The sequence below is a fragment of the Oryctolagus cuniculus genome, chromosome 1 (genome assembly GCF_051225735.1).
Source record: "Oryctolagus cuniculus isolate XC-2025 breed Fujian yellow rabbit chromosome 1, ASM5122573v1, whole genome shotgun sequence".
NCBI lineage: Eukaryota > Metazoa > Chordata > Mammalia > Lagomorpha > Leporidae > Oryctolagus > Oryctolagus cuniculus.
The window spans coordinates 5213154-5230338 of NC_142867.1; the positions used below are offsets into that span (position 1 = coordinate 5213154).

Here is a 17185-nt window from a genome sequence, read left to right on the forward strand (position 1 = left end):
CAGCAGAGAGCTGGATTGGAAGTGGAGCAGCCAGGACTTGACCCAGTGCCCATACGGGATGCTGGCACTGCAGGCAGTGGCTTTACCCGCTATGCTACAGTGCCGGCCCCCAACCACTTACTTATTAATCAAGTCTTTTACTTGTGAATAAAAGAAAGCAACTCCAGCCAGATTCGTTTTTTTAAAAAGAGGGGCACAGGAGGATACGGGCAAGTCTTGTCAATCCCGGACAGAGGGCAGCTGGCCTCAGGAAAGGTCCAGGGAGCAGAGCCAGTGGGGCCTCCCTGGGCTTCCCCTGTGCGTCTGCCCCACCCTCTCCTCAGCAGAAGGCCTTTTTCTGATCTTGTCAAGTCAGCAGGGAGAAGAATCCCACCGGCAGTTCCCATAGTCCCTTGCTATGGGTCCAACCACAGGCAGGATCTATAGCTGGAGCCAGCATAGCTCCAGTCAGCCACAGTGAGGGGCCGGGCAGGCCACAGACAGAAATACAGGGCTGGCGCTGTGGCACAGAGGGTAAAGTCGCTGCCTGCAGTGCCAGCATCCCATATGGCCGTCGGTTCGAGTCCTGGCTGCTCCACTTCGATTCCAGCTCTCTGCTATGGCCTGGGAAAGCAGTGGAAGATGGCCCAATTCCTTGGGTCCCTGTACCCGCGTGGGAGACCCGGAAAAAGCTCCTGGCTCCTGGCTCCTGGCCTTGGATTGGCATAGCTCCGGCTGCTGTGGCCATTTAGGAAGTGAACCAGCAGATGGAAGACCTCTCTCTCTCTCTCCTTCTGCCTCTCTGTAACTCTGGCTTTCCAATCAATAAATCTTAAGAAAAAAAAAATATATGACATCTGTGGCCCTTCATTATGGCCTGAGGAGGAGGAGGGACCCTCAGGGAGTGCGTGGCTTTGAATCCAGGACTGACTGCCTCAGAGCTGAGAGACAGCCTTGCATGGGGCCTGCAGAGGCAGATCACGTTCACCACACCTGTAAGGGACCCACTGACACAAAGTTCCGTATGAAAATAAAGTTTAATTTGCCAAGCAAACCCCCTAGCAACCCGACGATCCCTGCGCCTGGTTCTCCTTTGCCTGCTCTGCTCCCCGAGAAGTGGGAGGTGCTCAGCTGGGAGCCTAGTAACAGGCTCAGAGGTGGGCAGGGGGCTGGGCTGGCTCCTTCCGGCCCTTGCCTGCGATGGGCCGGCCTCGCTCCTCCCAGATGGTGAGGCCGTCGCAGGAGCATATCTGCTTGGGGTTCTGGAAAAGGCCGGCGGAGCGTGCGATGATGCCACAGGCCAACCTGAGGGAGAAGGCGCGGTGAGAGCCGGGCCCGGCCTGGGCTCCCCGCGCTGCAGCTGGCGCAGCACGGCGTGGCCTCCCACCGGGCGTGGCTCTACTCACCTCTCCCCAGAGTTCCCTGTGATCTTGGATAAGGGGTGACCCCCCCGGCCCAGGTCATCTTCTCCTTCATCAATAACCAGGCTGCGGCCAATCACGTCCCACACCTTAAGGGGAGACAACAGGGTCAGACAGTGACACTGTTAGGAAGGCTCCCCGCCCACCACCCCCTTCCTCCCACCCTACCTTCAGCTGCTCGTCCTCCAACCTGAAGATGGCTCGGCCATCGGCATCGGCGTGGACGTTGCCCAAGTCTCCTCGGTGCTGGAAGGAGACCCGGCATGGGGGGGGTCACCAGGGGAGCAGCTGCCACCCCCCGGCTTCCTGGGACCTGGCTGCTCGTCCCACTCCCCCGAAGCAACAGATCCCTCCTCCGGGCACAGCTAGTGGGGTCAAGGGAGGGGCCCAGGATCAAGGAAGGCAAAGGACACTCCCTCCCTGGCTGCGAGGGCCTGGCCAGGATGACAGCGAGCTGGGGACAGCCGCCCCTCCTCCACGTGCTCCATCCCCCCGACGACCAGGCTGCCTGCCGGCCCTGCCTCCTGCCCCGGTGAGCCCAGGCCTGCTTCTCTGCAAGCCCACTCTCCAGTCTCCTGTCAGCTCTGCGACTCTGGGAAGCCTTCACTTCCCCCAGGCGGAAGACAGCCAGGCGTGGCTTTCCCGACCATCGTTCCCAGCTTTGAGGAACAGAGAGAAGAAACACAAGGGGGCCAAAAGCCCGCCCTGGCCCCCAGGAGCTGCCTCAGCTGATGGAAACCGAGGGTCACACAAAGCTCCCAAGCGCCTTAAGTCTGGCAGGCCCACCAGACCTGGGAGTACACGCGGTCACCACCCCCAGGGGGACTCAGCGAGGTGGGGAGCCAGATGTGGAACAGGACAGCGATCACGAGATGCAGGGTGAGGACAACAGTCAGTGTGTTTGGGGGGGGAGGGGGTGACAGGACCGTATCAGTGAGCCACAGGCACCCTCAGCGATGGAAATAGACTGTCCCCAAGCTGGCACCTTAAGTCTGCCAGGCCCCCCAGACCTGGGAGTACACGTGGTCACCACCCTCAGGGGGACTCAGCGATAGAAATAGACTGTCCCCAAGCTGGCACCTTGGGCAGGAGCAAATGCCTGTGCCGGTGCGGGCTGGGCCACGAGGCCTCTCCGCTGAGGAGCAGAGCGCGTCGCTCTGGCACAAGGAGCATACGCCGTGCTTTATCTTGTTGTCCAGAGGGACATCTGCCGCCTGCACCTGGCACGTTCAGTTACGGCACCCTGTGTCGATTCATGGTAGGGAGATCAGGCGGTGGGGGCAGGTGACCCAGAGCCCCGGAGTGAGCTTGGGAGTGGGCAGTGTGGCTCCAAGGCAGCTGACCCGGGGGAAGGGGCAGGGGCCGGGAAGAGGCAGCCTCTCCAGCCCCTCCCCTCAGCACACAGGCAGGTGGAACTGGGCCAGGAGAGGCCTTCAAGGTCACACCAAGAAGCTGGGCCCTGTCTAAATCCTCAGGCACCAGGGTGCCAAGAAGGGTTTCAGGGCTCGGTGACTTGCAGCAATCCCGCTAGTGCCGGGTATGACGAGTGGGGGCTGCAGCCGAGGAAGGGAAGGGAAGCAAACCAGTCAGGGGACGTGCGAGCGACAGCCAGGCTTGGTGTAAACTCGCACGCCGACTTCTGTCCATCTGGCCAAACCAGGTGCTGAAATCCAAGAAACTTGCCAGCCATGGCGGGCTTGGCGGCTCGGCTCTTGCTCAGTGCTTCCTCCATGCGTTACCGGGGCTTGGCTGCGACAGCTGCTGACCACAGCCCCTTCTGCTTCCCTGTCCCCAGTGGGGCTGGGGCTGGCTCTAGAGAAAACACTGCCTGCTGTTTTGTATCTCCAGGGCTTGGCCCCCACAGGTTCCTCTGCCGGGCCTGCCCTTCCCCCCTCACCTGCCGGGTTCCCGCCCGTCACTCAGGGCCTCAGTGAGGCATCCCGTGATGGGTGGGGGCTGCACCCCCCAGGCTAGGTTGCAGGAATGCAGCTTCAGTCCTGCACTCCCTCTCGCCCCAGTGTTCCCCTGCTCCAAGGGAAGCCAGCTGACGTGCTGTGGGCTGCCCACGTGGCAGAGGACTGAAGTCTCTGGCCGAGAGCCAGGCGGGCGCTGTTGCTTGCTGCCAGCAGCACGGGTGAGCGCGGAGCAGACCCTCCCCGTGCGTAGCCTGCGACAACTGCAGAGGCGCCCAGAGGAACCGTGAGCTAACAAGGGTTTATTGTTTAAAACTCTTAGTTCTGGAGCTGCAGCGACAGAACACTAAGACAGAGCACAGGGCCGCAGCTGTGCCCAGTCACCGGACAAACACACACCTCTCCCACGTCCCCGGACAGGAAGCAAAATCCTTTGGCCATTATAATGTGATGCTTACATATCAAAGCCCACCAAGGGGCTGGCGTTGTGAAGCCACCCCCGTGACGCCAGCATCCCATGTGGGCACCGGTTCAAGTCCCGGCTGCTCTGCTTCTGATCCAGCTCCCTGATAATGTCTGGGAAAGCAGTGGGGGACAGCCCAAGGGCTTGGGTCTCGCACCCACGTGAGAGACCCAGATGAAGCTCCTGGCTTTGGCCTGGCCCAGCCTTGGCTGTCGTGGCCATTTGGGGAGTGAACCAGAGGACTGAAGACAACCTCCCCCACTCCCTCCATCTCTGCCTTTCAGGGAAAAAAACAAAAACAAAAACAAAAACAAAAAAGTCCAGCACGGGCAGAGGGACACATACCACCGGCTGGGAGGAGCTGAAACCAGTCGTGGGACAGGGTGCTAAGAAACAGGAAGTCACCGAGGGAAGGCAACCCATCCCCCATTCGATCACTGCCCACAGGACGCGGAGGACAAAGTCTCCAGCGAGGTGGTGTTGACAGGCCCTTGGCACCTCTCTGGCATCTGCTACTCTGCACTGTGACCGGGACAAAGCAGGCTACAGTGCCTGTCTCACAGGACTTTAATAACCTTTTTGGGCAGGCTTTCATCGATTTGTTTCTTAAGAATCTTCTTATAGCTACAACTACTCATTTTTCATTCAGTGTGGTAACACCAAAGTTCTTTGCTAACGATAAGTCTGTAAGTCTACTTTGATTACAAATGAAATGATGTCTTGATTTGCTTTAGCAGAAGCGTGGAGGAGGACCCGGGCGCAGCCGAAGTATGACTGATGTGAATGTTAACTTGATGCTGGACGACAGGACATAAGACTTCAGGACACCAAGTCCTCTACTTTGACATTTTCCATGATATATTTAAGAAAAAATCCTGGGGCCGGTGCTGTGGCACAGTAGGCTAAGACTGCCTGTGGCGCTGGCATCCCACATGGGCACCAGTTTGAGTCCTAGCTGCCCCTCTTCCTATCCAGCTCTCTGCTGGCCTGGGAAAGCAGTAGAAGATGGCCCAAGTCCCTGGGCCCCTGCACCCACGTGGGAGACCTGGAAGAAGCTCCTGGCTCCTGGCTTTGGATCAGCTCAGTTCCGGCCGCTGGGGCCATTTGGGGAGTGAACCACGGGTGGAAGACTCTCTCTCTCTCTCTCTCTCTCTCTCTCTCTGCTTCTGCCTCTCTGTAACTCTACCTCTCAAATAAATAAATAAAATTTTACAAAAAGGAGAAGAAAAAAAAAAACAAACACTAATTTACCTAAGAAAAAATTTGAGCCAATTTAAATCCAACAATTGAGTGACTAACAGTACAACTGCACTTGGATAAGACAAAAAAACCACGAAGATACCATATGACTCTCCAAAGATGGGAAAATAACTCCCGGTTCAAAATGAGAATCAAGAAGGCCCTTTCAGTAAAACCACCACGTTCCACACCCCGACGTCTGGGCAGCTCTCCCTCCCTGCTCCTGCCCCTCAGGATGGATCAGGCGCTCCTTGGGGACCCCCCGGCCTCCATCGGGCTCCTGTGAGGACTAACTCACTGCACCAAGGGCTATCTCACTGCACAACGGGCTATCTCACACTGCACTGCATGCCCAGAGCTCAGTGACCTGCCCCCTTAGACCCTGACCTCCACAAGGGCAAGCACCGAGCTGTGCCAGGTTCTATCTCCCAAAGTGTTGGTCGCAAATGTTGTCAACAAACGTTTTTAAAGTGAACCAAAGAGAGGAGAGCGAAAGACCCCACCAGGAGGGAGTTCCACTCAGAGGCCCCGAGAGCTGCCGGCCCTGCCGCGGCCATCTGGGGCTCACTCTCAGCTCAAGCCCAGCCCAGACTGACACTTACCCGGTCAGAGTCCTGGGGGCCCCCATGAGACGTTCCATCAGGGTTAAAGTGGTCCCCACAGCTAAGAAGGAAAGGTAGCAAGTGGGCAGTGCAACGCAGCCAGGCAGTGCGCTCTGTCTACGTCTGCTTTACCCACTCGCTCACTGAGCAGGCCTACTCTGTGCCGGGGTTTGGGTGAGCTTCTGGCGCAGGGGAGGGAGGCAGAAGAATCCAGCACTGACTGTCACACAGCCCAGCAAACACCATGCCACGGGGCTCCTCCTCTTCCGGCGGGGGCAATGGAGTGGTTGCAGACAGCGGCTTCAAGGTCAGATCTTGATTCAAATCCCAACTCTGCCTTCTACAGGCTCTGGGGCCTCCGGCAAGTCACCTGGCCTCCCTGCACCTCAGTCTCCTCGTCCGTAGACCCAGCCTGGCTCTACGTGGCTCACGGGGCGGGGAGGACCGGGCGTGACAGCCGGCAGCTGAGGGCGCCACACGGGCGGCCATGGCCGACTTACCTGTTGCAGTTGTTGGTGAGGTCCCCGTACTGATGGACGTGGAGTCCGTGCAGCCCAGGCTCCAGGCCATCAATGGTTCCCTCGATGAGGCAGCGCTCGGGGGTCAGCTGTAGGAAGCGCACCACCCCCTGCACGGTGCCAGGGCCCCCCAGAATGGCCACTGCTGCCCCCAGGTTCTCTGAAAGGAATCAGATGTTCAGGCTGCCTTGCCATCTCAGCCAGCCCCGCCCCACTCCTCCATTGGCACGAGATGGGCATCGAAAAAAAGTCTCATCCGACTTTCACGCCTTCCCCGGAGCCACTCCCACCGAGAGCCCAAGAGTCCTGTGGTTAATCTGTACGCGCTCTGGGCCAGCTCCCCCGCGGAGAGGCAGGGACTGGGGCCATCATGGTCACTCACGCAGCTGGCCGCTGCCCATGCCCTTGAGGACCGCCTGCCGCCCCGTGCCTTCCAGGAGCGCCTGCACCTCCTGGCTGGGCAGCGTGGTCTGCACCAAGACCATCTGGTTCTCCAGCTGCACCTCAACATCCTGGACACCTGCAAAGAGACAGAAGGCAGAGGGCAGCAGCGGGAAGAGGAACAGACCGTGACCCCCCACGTCCACGTTCTCCAGTCTCCCCGTGACAAGCTTGGAACTTGCTGTCTAGCTGTGCGGTGCTGGGTGAGCTCCTAACCTCTCTGAGTCTGCTTTTTTACATGGAAAGTGGGGATAACGTCACCTCACCTCGGGATTTTCCCGAGTCCTCATTATATGTGAGACATTCCTTGTAACTTTTATTTTTATAGATGTATTTATGAATTTGAAAGGCAGAGTTATAGAGAGAGAAAGAAACAGAGAGAGAGAGAGAGAGATCTACCATCTGCTAGGTCACTCCTCAGATGGGCTTATGGCCAGGGCTGGGTCAGGCTGAAGCCAGGAGCCAGGAGGAGCTTCATCCAGGTCTCCCACATGGGTGCAGGGGCCCAAGCACTTGGGCCATCCTCCACTGCCTTCTTAAGCCATTAGCAGGGAGCTGGATCAGAAGTGGAGCAGGGGCTGGCACTGCGGCACAGCAGGTTAAGCCACAGTCTGCAGTGCAGGCATCCCATACGGGCGCCAGTTGGAGTCCCAGCTGCTCCACTTCTCATCCAGCTCCCTGCTAATGCACCTGGGAAAGCAGCAGAGGATGGACCAAGTCCTTGGGCCCCTGCACCCACGTGGGAGACCCAGAAGAAGCTCCTGGCTCCTGGCTTTGGCCTGGCCCAGCCCCAGTTGTCGCGGCTATTTGGGGAGTGAACCAGCAGATGGAAGACCTCTCTCTCTCTCTCTCTCTCTCTCTCTCTCTCTCTCTCTCCTTTTCTCTCTCTGTAACTCTGCCTTTCACATAAATAAATAAGTCTTAAAAAGAAAAGAAACAAAGAAACAAAAAAAAGTAGAGCAGCCAGGACTCAAACCAGCACTCATATGGGATGCTGGCATCGCAGGTAGCTGCTTTACCTGCTACGCCACAATGCTGGCCCCTACTTATAACTTATGAAACACAGAAAATTCTTTTTAAAATGTTTCTTTAAAAGTGTGCTATCCATAGCAACATTATTCACGAGGGCTAAAAGCTGAAAACAACCTAACTGCCTATCAGCTAAAGAACATGTAGCACCCATATGCTGGGATATTACTCAGCAATAAAAAGGAACAAAGGGGCAGGTGCTTGGCCCAGGGCTTAAGACACAGGTTAAGATGCCCACATCCCAGGGCTGGTAGAGTTGCCACCTGCAGCACCAGCATCTCATATGGGTACTAGTTTGTGTCCCGGCTGCTCTACTTCCAATCCAGCTCCCTGCTAATGGCCCCGGAAAAACAGCAGAAGACAGTCCATGTGCTTGGGCCCCTACCACCCACCCATGATGAGGTTCCTGGCTCCAGCTTTGGATTGTCACAGCCCTGGCTTTTGCAGCCATCTGGGGAGTGAACCAGTGGATGAAAGATTCTATCTCTCTATCTCTGTCCATAACTCCGACTGTCCAATAAATAAATCACAGCCCACATGTGAGTGTACAAGCTCACTTCCCAGCTTGGGCTCTCAACTTCCGCTTCCGGCTAATGCAGGCCACTCAAGTCGCTGGGTCCCTGCCAGCCGGGCGGGAGACCTGCCCTGGGTTCCCAGCTCGGGGCTCCAGCCCGTGCAGCCCTAGCAGCTGCCGGCAGCTGGAGAGTGAACCGGTGGGTGGGAGTGCTCTTTCTCCCCCTGCCTCCCCTGGCCCCTGTGTCTCCCATTAGAAAAAGAAAACCAATGCAGTATGATACATGCTACAACGTGGCTGAACCTTGAAATGTTACACTGTAGCCAGTCACGAAATACCACACGATGCTACAAGATGTTACAAGATGCTGTTTGCATGAAATGTTCAGAACAGGCTATGGGGAGGAACAGAAAGGGATAAACAGGGGATCTGTGCAAAGTGATGGTTCCACAGCTCTGTGACTAGACTGAGGACAGCCGAGTCGTACACGTGAGACGGCTGGGTTTTACGGTACGAGAACGTCTCAATGAAGCTGACTGAGAGCTGTTCCACTGTTCCAGGCCCTCTGCGATGCGCTTTATTAACTCATTCGACACCCACGGGAACCGTGGCCCTGTGGGTCATTACCATTGTCCTTATTTTACAGAGGCGGGAACCAAGGCACAGAGAGGCTAAGACACTTGCACAGAGCTGCATTGTAGTGAACTGTAGGGCTGGAACTCAGATCGGGCTGCCTGGCTCCACGGTCGAGCACTTGACCCACACATTCTGCAACCTAAGCAGCGGCCCCCAGTTTCCAGGCTGGATGTGACCTACCCCCACCCCAAAACTCGCTGGCCCATAGCAACCCTCACGGCCCCAGAGTAATTCGCACGGAGCTGCTCTCAGTCCTGGTTCACTTTCACTCCCTGGGCTGCCAGCTCTGTGAGGGAGCGCAACAGGGTCCACCAGGGTCAAGTTCAAGAGTCAGCATGTCCGGAAGAGTCTACAGAGTGCCCACTGCCCCTGAGAGCCCTGCGGCCACTCCTGCGCCCAGAAGGCTGGGGGCTGACTTCACGCACTCCCGGAGACAGTCTCACGCACCTTTCACTTTACCTTGTTTGAGAGATGATTAAAAAAAAAAAAAAAGTCACTCTGGCTACTGGAGGGAGCAACGGAATCCCAGGGAGCTCGCCCTCGCCCAGGAGGCTCTCGCCCAGGTCAGGGAGAGGCCATATGCGGGGGGGGTGTGTGTGTGTGTGTCTCTAGACTGGGGTCTCCCATGAAGCCGGAGAGCCAGACGCCTCCTGAGTTCCTACCCGAGTCTCACCCAACAAGTGCGCTCCCCGCTATGCAGCAATTAGTCAGCTGCTGGACCTCAGCACCTCGCCAAGCCAGCCCTTGGTTAGCTCAGGGGTCAGAGAGGAAGAACAAGCCACAGGGAAGTCAGGGCAAGGGATAAGTGTGTGACGCAACTCCTGGGCTGGGAGCTCCTTCCACGGACTCCTGGGAAGGGAACAAAACCCTCCTTGCCAAGGCCCTAGCTCCATCCTGGAGAGACCGAGTGTGTCTGTCTGTCCGTCTCTCTCTCTCTCCCCCTAAAGTGGGCCAGAGCCACGGTTGTTTGCTTTGTCCCAGGCGCTGTTTGCCGGCGACGGCTGCCCGCTATGCCCAGTCTGGCTCTTCACTCTCCAGGATACCTGGGGTTCAGGACAGCAGCAGGGCAGGCTTGAGACTACTTGAGGCTCCACCTCCGGGTCTCTGTTTTTAGTTTTTTTTGCATCTGTTTAATGGGAGCAGCGTGGGCCTAAGAGGTTGGCTGGGTCCCTCCCAGAAGCCTCCTTGGAACAGTCGCCAGAAAAGTTTGTCCGGCTCCTACCTGCCACCCCTTGCAGGGCCTTGCGCACCGCGTCCACGCAGCTCTGACAGGTCATCTGCACGGCGAACTCCAGCTGCAAGGGCGACGACAGCGGGGCACGTGTCCGGCTTGACCGCTTCCCACCCTCCCTATGACCACCCCAAACTCCTGGGGACACTGCCCACGTGATCCCTCTTCAATCTTCTTCATGATTTCCCATGCTCCTTCCAGGGCCGTGGTCTCACCGCCACCCACCGAAGCCCACGGCGGGGCCGCTGTCCACGCACCGCAATTTCAACCTAGCGGCCCCAGGCCCCGCCCCAGAAGCCCGCTCCTTCCCCGCTTCTAGAAATAACGACCACCCCGGGGCGTCGAGGCTCTGGGCCCGATGAGGCTGCACACGAAGACTCGACCCTCACCGTGCAGAGGGTCCCGTCGTCAACCGAGTCCGAAGCCATTCCGGGACTGAGGCGCCGGCCCACGGAACCCAAGGAGCAGCCACACAGCACAGAACCGCGGAGGGGGCGGAGCCTTGGGAACCACGCCCTCAGCCCCGCCTCCCGGTGCGTAGGCACGCAAGGCCCTCCCCCCACGTCCGGCGGGTACGCAGCCGCGGGCCGCGCAGGCTCACTAGGGCCGCCGGGCCCCCGGTTGCCTTAGTAACCGTGTGGTCGCGTCTGCCCGGCGGGCGGGCACCGCCGGCGCCAAGATGGAGTCCCATTCGCCGGAGCGTGAGCTCCAGCGGTTTTACCACCAGTTGTTGAGTCCGCTGTCGCTCTTCCCGCCACGCAAGGCGACGCCCCCAGAACCCCAGAAACCACAAAAGCCCCGCCCGCAGGAGGGCTCGCTTCTGCAGGCCGTGCCGTACGCGAAGCTGACGGTAGCCTCGCTGTGCAGCCAGGTGGCCAAGCTGCTGGCCGGCAGCGGGCAGGCGGCGCGGGTGCCCCCCGAGAGCCGACTCCGTTTCATCCAGGTCATCCTGAACGAGCTCAAGTGCAGCTGGCGGGAGCCTCCCGCCGAACCCAGTCTCAGCTACACCGACAACCAGAAGCTGCGGAGGCGGCTCGAGTCCTACGTGCTGATCAGCAGCGAGCAGCTCTTCCTGCGTTACCTGCACCTGCTGGTGGCCATGTCGACCCCCTCGGGGATCTTCACCGAGTCGGCCAACCTCACCCGGCTGGCCGCCAGCCTTGCCAGGGACTGCACGCTTTTCCTCACCAGCCCCAAGGTCTACCGTGGCCTGCTCGCCGACTTCCAGGCCCTGCTGCAGGTGGAGCAGGCAGAGAAGCCGCGCCCCGTCTGCCCGGTCGGGGCTTTCAAGATCTGCCCCATCCCCGGGCCCCACAGCACGGGCTTCGGCCAGGTGCCCTGCTCTAACCTGTCGCTGGGCTACCTCATCCAGCTCAGCCGCCCGCCCGAGCTGCTGAGTGAGCCGGACGTGGACCCAGTGAAGGAGCTGAAGTCCATCCCGGAGCTGAAGAGGCGGAAGCCCCTGCGCTGGCTGCCCTCCCTGAGGAAGAAGAGAGAGCTGGAATCGAGCCTCTCCCAGCCTGAGCCGGCGCCCAGGCGGTCCGCGACGCCCAGCGACAGGGCGTCCCCCGTCCGCGCCTCTCCTCGCAGCCTGCGGCTCCCGAGGGGCCAGTCCATGCCCTGTCTGCGCAAGGGCTGGAGGCTGGCAGAGGAGCTGGGGCTGCCCCCGCTGCCCGCCCGCCCTTTGACTCCGCTGGTGTTGGCTGTAGAGCGCCAGCCCGAGCTGACGGGAGACGTCGTGGCTCACGATCTGAAGCAGATGATGAAGAACATGACCTTGGAGTGGACGCGCTACCGAAAGGCGGACCTAGGGCTGCCCCTGCTCCTGCGGGTGGCCACCCGCCGCCCAGCCGCTGCGCAGCGCCAGGAGGAGCTGCGGCGGGTGCTGGGAAGCCTCCAGGAGGAAGAAGCCTCCAGACAGTGGGACCTCCAGGCCCCCAGGGGCCCCCCACTGCACCCGCAGCCAGTGACCGTGGCCGTGAAGCTGGGAAGTCAGGTGGTGGTGCAGGTGGCTGCCGTGCGGCTCTCTGATCGGAACGTCTTGGGTTCTTTCCACGTCGAGGAGGCTGGAGTCCTGTATAACCACCTGGCTGGCGAGCTGGATCCCAAAGTCGTGGAAGAAATGGATGCTGACCCCTTTGTCGGCAACAGCACCGGGCAGATCTACGCGGAGCTGATGAGCCGCGTCTCCACCGACCACTTCCGTCTGGACCAAGGGCCCCTGATCGAGCCTGCGGCAGACAGAGACTGGTCAGCCTTCCTCTCCTCCTGCTTGCTACAGCAGGACAAGAAGTTCCGCGTCATCAACCCTGAGCTGGCCGAACTTTACTCCCAGAGAGCAGACAAACCGAAGCCCAGCCCCGAGAACGTGCCCGCCTTCACATGGCCCCTGGTGAGCAAAACCTGGGGGAAGCGGCCGAAGAAGGACTCGTGGGTGAACTGGTGGAAGAACGCCCTGACCGTGGACGACTACTTCAGCTACCTCTCCAGCCGCGAGACGGATTTCCTCCACGTCGTCTTCCACATGTACGAAGAGGAGGCCCTCGCGGAGGCGGCCGCGCCCGTGCAGCAGCCGCTGGAGATTCAGCGCCCTCCCCCCTTGGTGGCAGACGAGGAGCCAGACTTTGTGCCAGGACAGTGGAACTGGGGCACGGTGCTGAAGCACAGGCTAGGAGCCGGGAAGACCCACCTCCTGGGAGAACCCCACAAGATCCTTAGCCTGCAGAAGCGACTGGAGCAGCTGTGGCTTGTGCTCGAGGTGCCGGACCAGGACCGGCTGAGCATGGCCGTCAAGTACAGCTCCAACGCCCGTCTCAGGCAGCTGCCCTTGTTGGTGAGTGCCTGGGAGCGGGCCCTGAAGCCCATCCGGCTCCGGGAGACGCTGCTCGGGCGGCTGGAGTGGTTTGAGCGACAGGCCTCCGACCCTAACCGCTTCTTCCAAAAGAGCCACTGGGGCCTGAGCCGCCTCCTGGAGGAGGGTCAGTTCCGCAGCCACCTCCGCCGGAAGCTCAGGCTGCTGGAGGCGGCGCTGGGCGTCCTCCTGGAAGAGATCGAGTCCGTCTTTGGGGAGCCGGTGACCTTCAAGGGGCGGCGCTACCTGGACAAGATGAAACAAGACAAAGTGGAGATGCTCTACTGGCTGCAGCAGCAGCGCCGGGTTGGCCACGTGGTCCAGGCCCACAGGGCCTCCCACCAGTCGGCCCTGCTCAGGAGGCACCGGGGCCAGCCTTTGGTGACGCCCAGGAATACGCCCATCACCCTTTAGCCAGGCCCGGTGCCCGCAGGTCCCTCCTTCACCCGCCCCCCACGAACACCCGGCAACTCGGCCAAACCTCTCGACAGGTTTGGAAGAGGAAATGATGGGTTTCGCTCTCTGGGAGTACAGGGTTCGGGAATACCGTGCCTTCAGCTTACAAAGCCAGGGAGATGAAGGCTGTTTCGACAGTGAAGTTCTTGTACAAGAATCCCCAAGCCCAGGATTCCCCTTTATGTCAAGCCTTGCAGAATACAACCGAAATAGAAATCTCCCGTTAAAAGAACCGAGCCCGTCCCTTGGAGTTCGCTGTAGTGGGAAGGTCCGACAGAGGCTCGGGTGGGCAGTCCTGTCTCACTGGGCAAAGCTGGCAGGCCCAGGCCCCAGTCGGAGGCTCCGCAGCAGAGTGGTGACTCCAGGTGGCTCCAGGGCTCCGGAGCCAGTAGGTTTCAATGCGGCCAGTTACCCGATATCCCTGCCCCCGGATCCTCCACGGTTGTCACTTCTTCCAGTCCTCGCGCACTGTTGGTAGGGCCTAAATCCATAATTGAATTTTTACCAGTTAACACACACACACATAACATAAAGTGCAGCAGGGTTTGCACTAAAGCGTAGGTCTCCTTGCCATACCCACCCTCCAAATCTCAGTTCCTCTTCTTGGGGGACGACCACTGTTACCAGTTCATCATATTCAACACATGCTTGTTCAGCACCTACTAGGTGTTGGGTGTTTGGTCTTATCAGCGACCTAATCAAAGGTCCCCACCCTTTTACATTCTTGGTGTGGAGCGGCCCGGCCTGAGGGGAGAGATGAGGCGTTGTGACAGACATCAAGGGGCAAGTTAGACTATGGAAAGCCTGCTAGAGCGTTGCGCAAAGTATTTCAGAGTGAGCCTATGCAGATACGGGCATTTTAATGTGTGCGACGCAGGCCTTTATTGCCTAACACACCTCGGGCTTCTCCATATAACTGCCTCATTCTCTTATTTTGAAAAATGTATTTATTCACTTTGAAAGAGCAACACAGGGAGAGGGAGAGGTCTTCTTTCACTGGTTCACTCCCCAAATGGCCACAACAGCCAGGTCTGGGCCGGGTTGAAGTCAGGGCCAGGGACTCCATCTTGGTCTCCCACATAAGTGGCAGGGGCCGTCCTCCCCTGCCTTCCCAGGTGCATCAGCAGGGGACTGGATCGGAATCGGAGCAGCCGGGACTCGAACCAGGACTCTGATACGGGACGCTGGTGTTTCCGGCAGCAGCTTAACCGGTCGCACCACCACACCAGCCACGTGTCTCTTGCTTTACTGATGACAAAATGCTTTTCAGTATCATTCGACTGATTCTCAGCCTGCCCCTGAAGTGGGGGAGCCATGACGTAAGCCCAGTCTTGAGGCCCTCTCTTACCTTTGCCCTGGGTGTCCAGCTGCAGGAGGGCCCCTGTCCTGTGCCAGTCTCCCTGCAGCCAGAGGCCCTGTCCCATCCCAGCAAACTCTGCTGTGACCCTGCCATTGGCCAGTCTCGTGCTACAGAGCTTCCAGGTGTTATTTCAGTTCATCCTCACGACAATTTTTTTTTTTTTTTTGACAGGCAGAGTGGACAGTGAGAGAGAGAGACAGAGAGAAAGGTCTTCCTTTTGGTCACCCTCCAATGGCCGCTGTGGCCGGCGCACTGCACTGATCCGATAGCAGGAGCCAGGTGCTTCTCCTGGTCTCCCATGGGGTGCAGGGCCCAAGCACCTGGGCCATCCTCCACTGCACTCCCTGGCCACAGCAGAGAGCTGGCCTGGAAGAGGGGCAACCGGGACAGAATCCGGCGCCCCGACCGGGACTAGAACCCAGTGTGCCGGCGCGGCAAGGCAGAGGAGTAGCCTAGCAAGCCACGGCGCCGGCCTCAAGTAAATAAATCTTAAAGAAAAAATTATCGTGGAAAGGTAAAGTTACAGAAAGAAGAAGAGATCTTCCATCCACTGGTCCACTCCACAAAAGTCCACACTGGTCAGGGCAGGGCCAGGTCAAAGCCAGGAGCCTGGAACTCCATCTGGGTCTCCCTCATGGGTGACAGAGGCTTAAGTAATTGGACCATCTTCCACTGCTTTCCCAGGCACGTTAACAGGGAGCTGGATAGCAAGTGGAGCAGCCGGGACTTGACCGGCACTCACGTGGGACGTCAGGGTCGCAGGCAGCAGCTTAACCTGCTGTGCCACGACACCGGCCCCAGAACATGTATCTGTCAGTAGGAGGTTTCATGCCAGGTGCTGTCCAGGTGCTGACTTAGTGCGGTACCTTAGAGGCGCTGGGCCCAGTACACTGAAAGGTACAACTGTCGCTCCCCTCTTAGACCTCACGTGCTGGTGGTGGACAGTTGTCAAATGAAATGGGAACAGACGAGAGAGGGAAGGAAGTGGACAGGAGAAGCGCAGGAGAGTGGCCATCTGGAACGGGGGTTGTTTCCGGGGGAGCCCTTGGAGGGTGAAGAACACGTGAGCAAGAGAGCCCCGGGTGGGCGTGTCCTGGTGGGTCTGAGGGGCATCCGGCCAGAGAAACAGTCAGGTCTGAACAGCTTTGGTCAGAGAAACAACACTGGGTGCACCTGGGGACAGGAGGCTGCGGCTGGAGGCAAGACCAGGTGAGAGACGAACGTGGGCAGAGTTAGGGGGAAAACTTTGCCATTGGGTGGGGAGGTAAGCACAGTCATGAGCGCTGTGGTGTAGTGGGTAAAGCCCTGCCTGCAGTGCTGGCATCCCATATGGGCGCCGGTTTGAGTCCTGGCTGCTCCACTTCCGATCCAGCTCTCTGCTATGGCCTGGGAAAGCAGTAGAAGATGGCCCACCCCCTTCAGCCCCTGTACCCACGTGGGAGACCCAGAAGAGTCTCCTGGCCCCATGGCTTCAGATCGGCACAGCTCCGGCTGTTGTGGCCATCTGGGGAGTGAACCAGCAGATAGAAGACCTCTCTCTCTCTCTCTCTCTCTCTCTCTCTCTCTCCCTCTCTGCCTTTCAAATAAATAAGTAAATCTTAAAAAAAAAAAAAGTCCACCCCAGGTGTCTGGCTTGGGCCTGGGGACCCTTGATGAGGCAAGTGGGGTTCAGTGCTCACAGGCCTCCCTCATGCCTCCCAGACACCCACGTGGTCTCCTTTCTCTTCCTTAGATTCTGACGGGAATTCTGCTAAAGATTGGAAGTCCTGTAGCTCTCTGATACCACAGACTGATTATTTCCTGGGCCACTGTGAGCCTGAAAGTAACCCTCTGGGTCCCAAAATATGTATCAGAATGAGTTAGTTCAAATTTTACCAATGGTACAGTTTTTAAAAAATATTTATTTATTTATTTACTTGAAAGGCAGAGTTATAGAGGCAGAGAGAGAGAGAGGGAGGGAGGGAGGGAGGTCGGTCTTCCATCCTCTGCTTCACTCCCCAGGTGATCACAGTGGGGGGAGCTGAGCCGATCCAAAGCCAGTACCCAGGAGCTTTTTCCAGGTCTCCCAGGTGGGTGCAGGCTCCCAAGAACTTGGGCTGTGCCACAGCACTGGTCCCAACATTACAGTTTTAAAAAAAAAAAATAGGGAATAAAAAGTGCCTGTAATACCATCATCACAGTGTAGCCCGGCCAGGGGCCCAGAAACCCCAAAGTCCCCTTCATTGTCTGTATGATCTCAGGTGAAAGATTTCATCTCCTTCCCATCCATCCACCCATCCACCCATACACCCCTTCATTCATCCGTGTACCCAACCATCCATCCAGTCACCCCCACCCATCCACCCCTCCATCCATCCATCCACCCATCCACCCCTCCATCCATCCATCCATCCAAACACCCCCATCCACCCACCCCTCCATCCATCCATCCACCCACCCCTCCATCCATCCATCCACCCACCCCTCCATCCATCCATCCTTGCACCCACCCACCCATCTGTCCACCGTCCGTCCCACTTTTGGTGAGCCCTC

The 17185-nt window shown here is 58.6% G+C and overlaps 2 protein-coding genes across 3 annotated transcripts; one reads left to right on the forward strand and one right to left on the reverse strand.

The window, feature by feature from the left end:
• Positions 1–997: 997 nt before the first annotated feature.
• On the reverse strand, positions 998–10465 carry CCS (copper chaperone for superoxide dismutase). 2 transcript variants are annotated; one of them, XM_002709232.6, is made up of 8 exons: positions 10376–10465; positions 9978–10050; positions 6518–6655; positions 6118–6295; positions 5618–5678; positions 1569–1646; positions 1386–1489; positions 998–1284 (listed from the first exon to the last, which is right to left on the reverse strand). In XM_002709232.6, exons 1-8 carry the CDS (start codon positions 10412–10414, stop codon positions 1131–1133), a joined length of 825 nt encoding a protein of 274 aa, XP_002709278.3. In that variant the 5' UTR covers positions 10415–10465; the 3' UTR covers positions 998–1130. The 2 variants fall into 2 exon arrangements, 1 of the variants encoding a protein (XP_002709278.3); XR_016224259.1 differs by lacking the exon at positions 5618–5678.
• Positions 10466–10527: 62 nt separating this feature from the next.
• CCDC87 (coiled-coil domain containing 87) lies at positions 10528–13380 on the forward strand. Its single transcript, XM_002709250.6, has one exon. The coding sequence runs from the start codon at positions 10666–10668 to the stop codon at positions 13249–13251; it is 2586 nt and encodes an 861-aa protein (XP_002709296.3). The 5' UTR covers positions 10528–10665; the 3' UTR covers positions 13252–13380.
• Positions 13381–17185: the final 3805 nt, after the last annotated feature.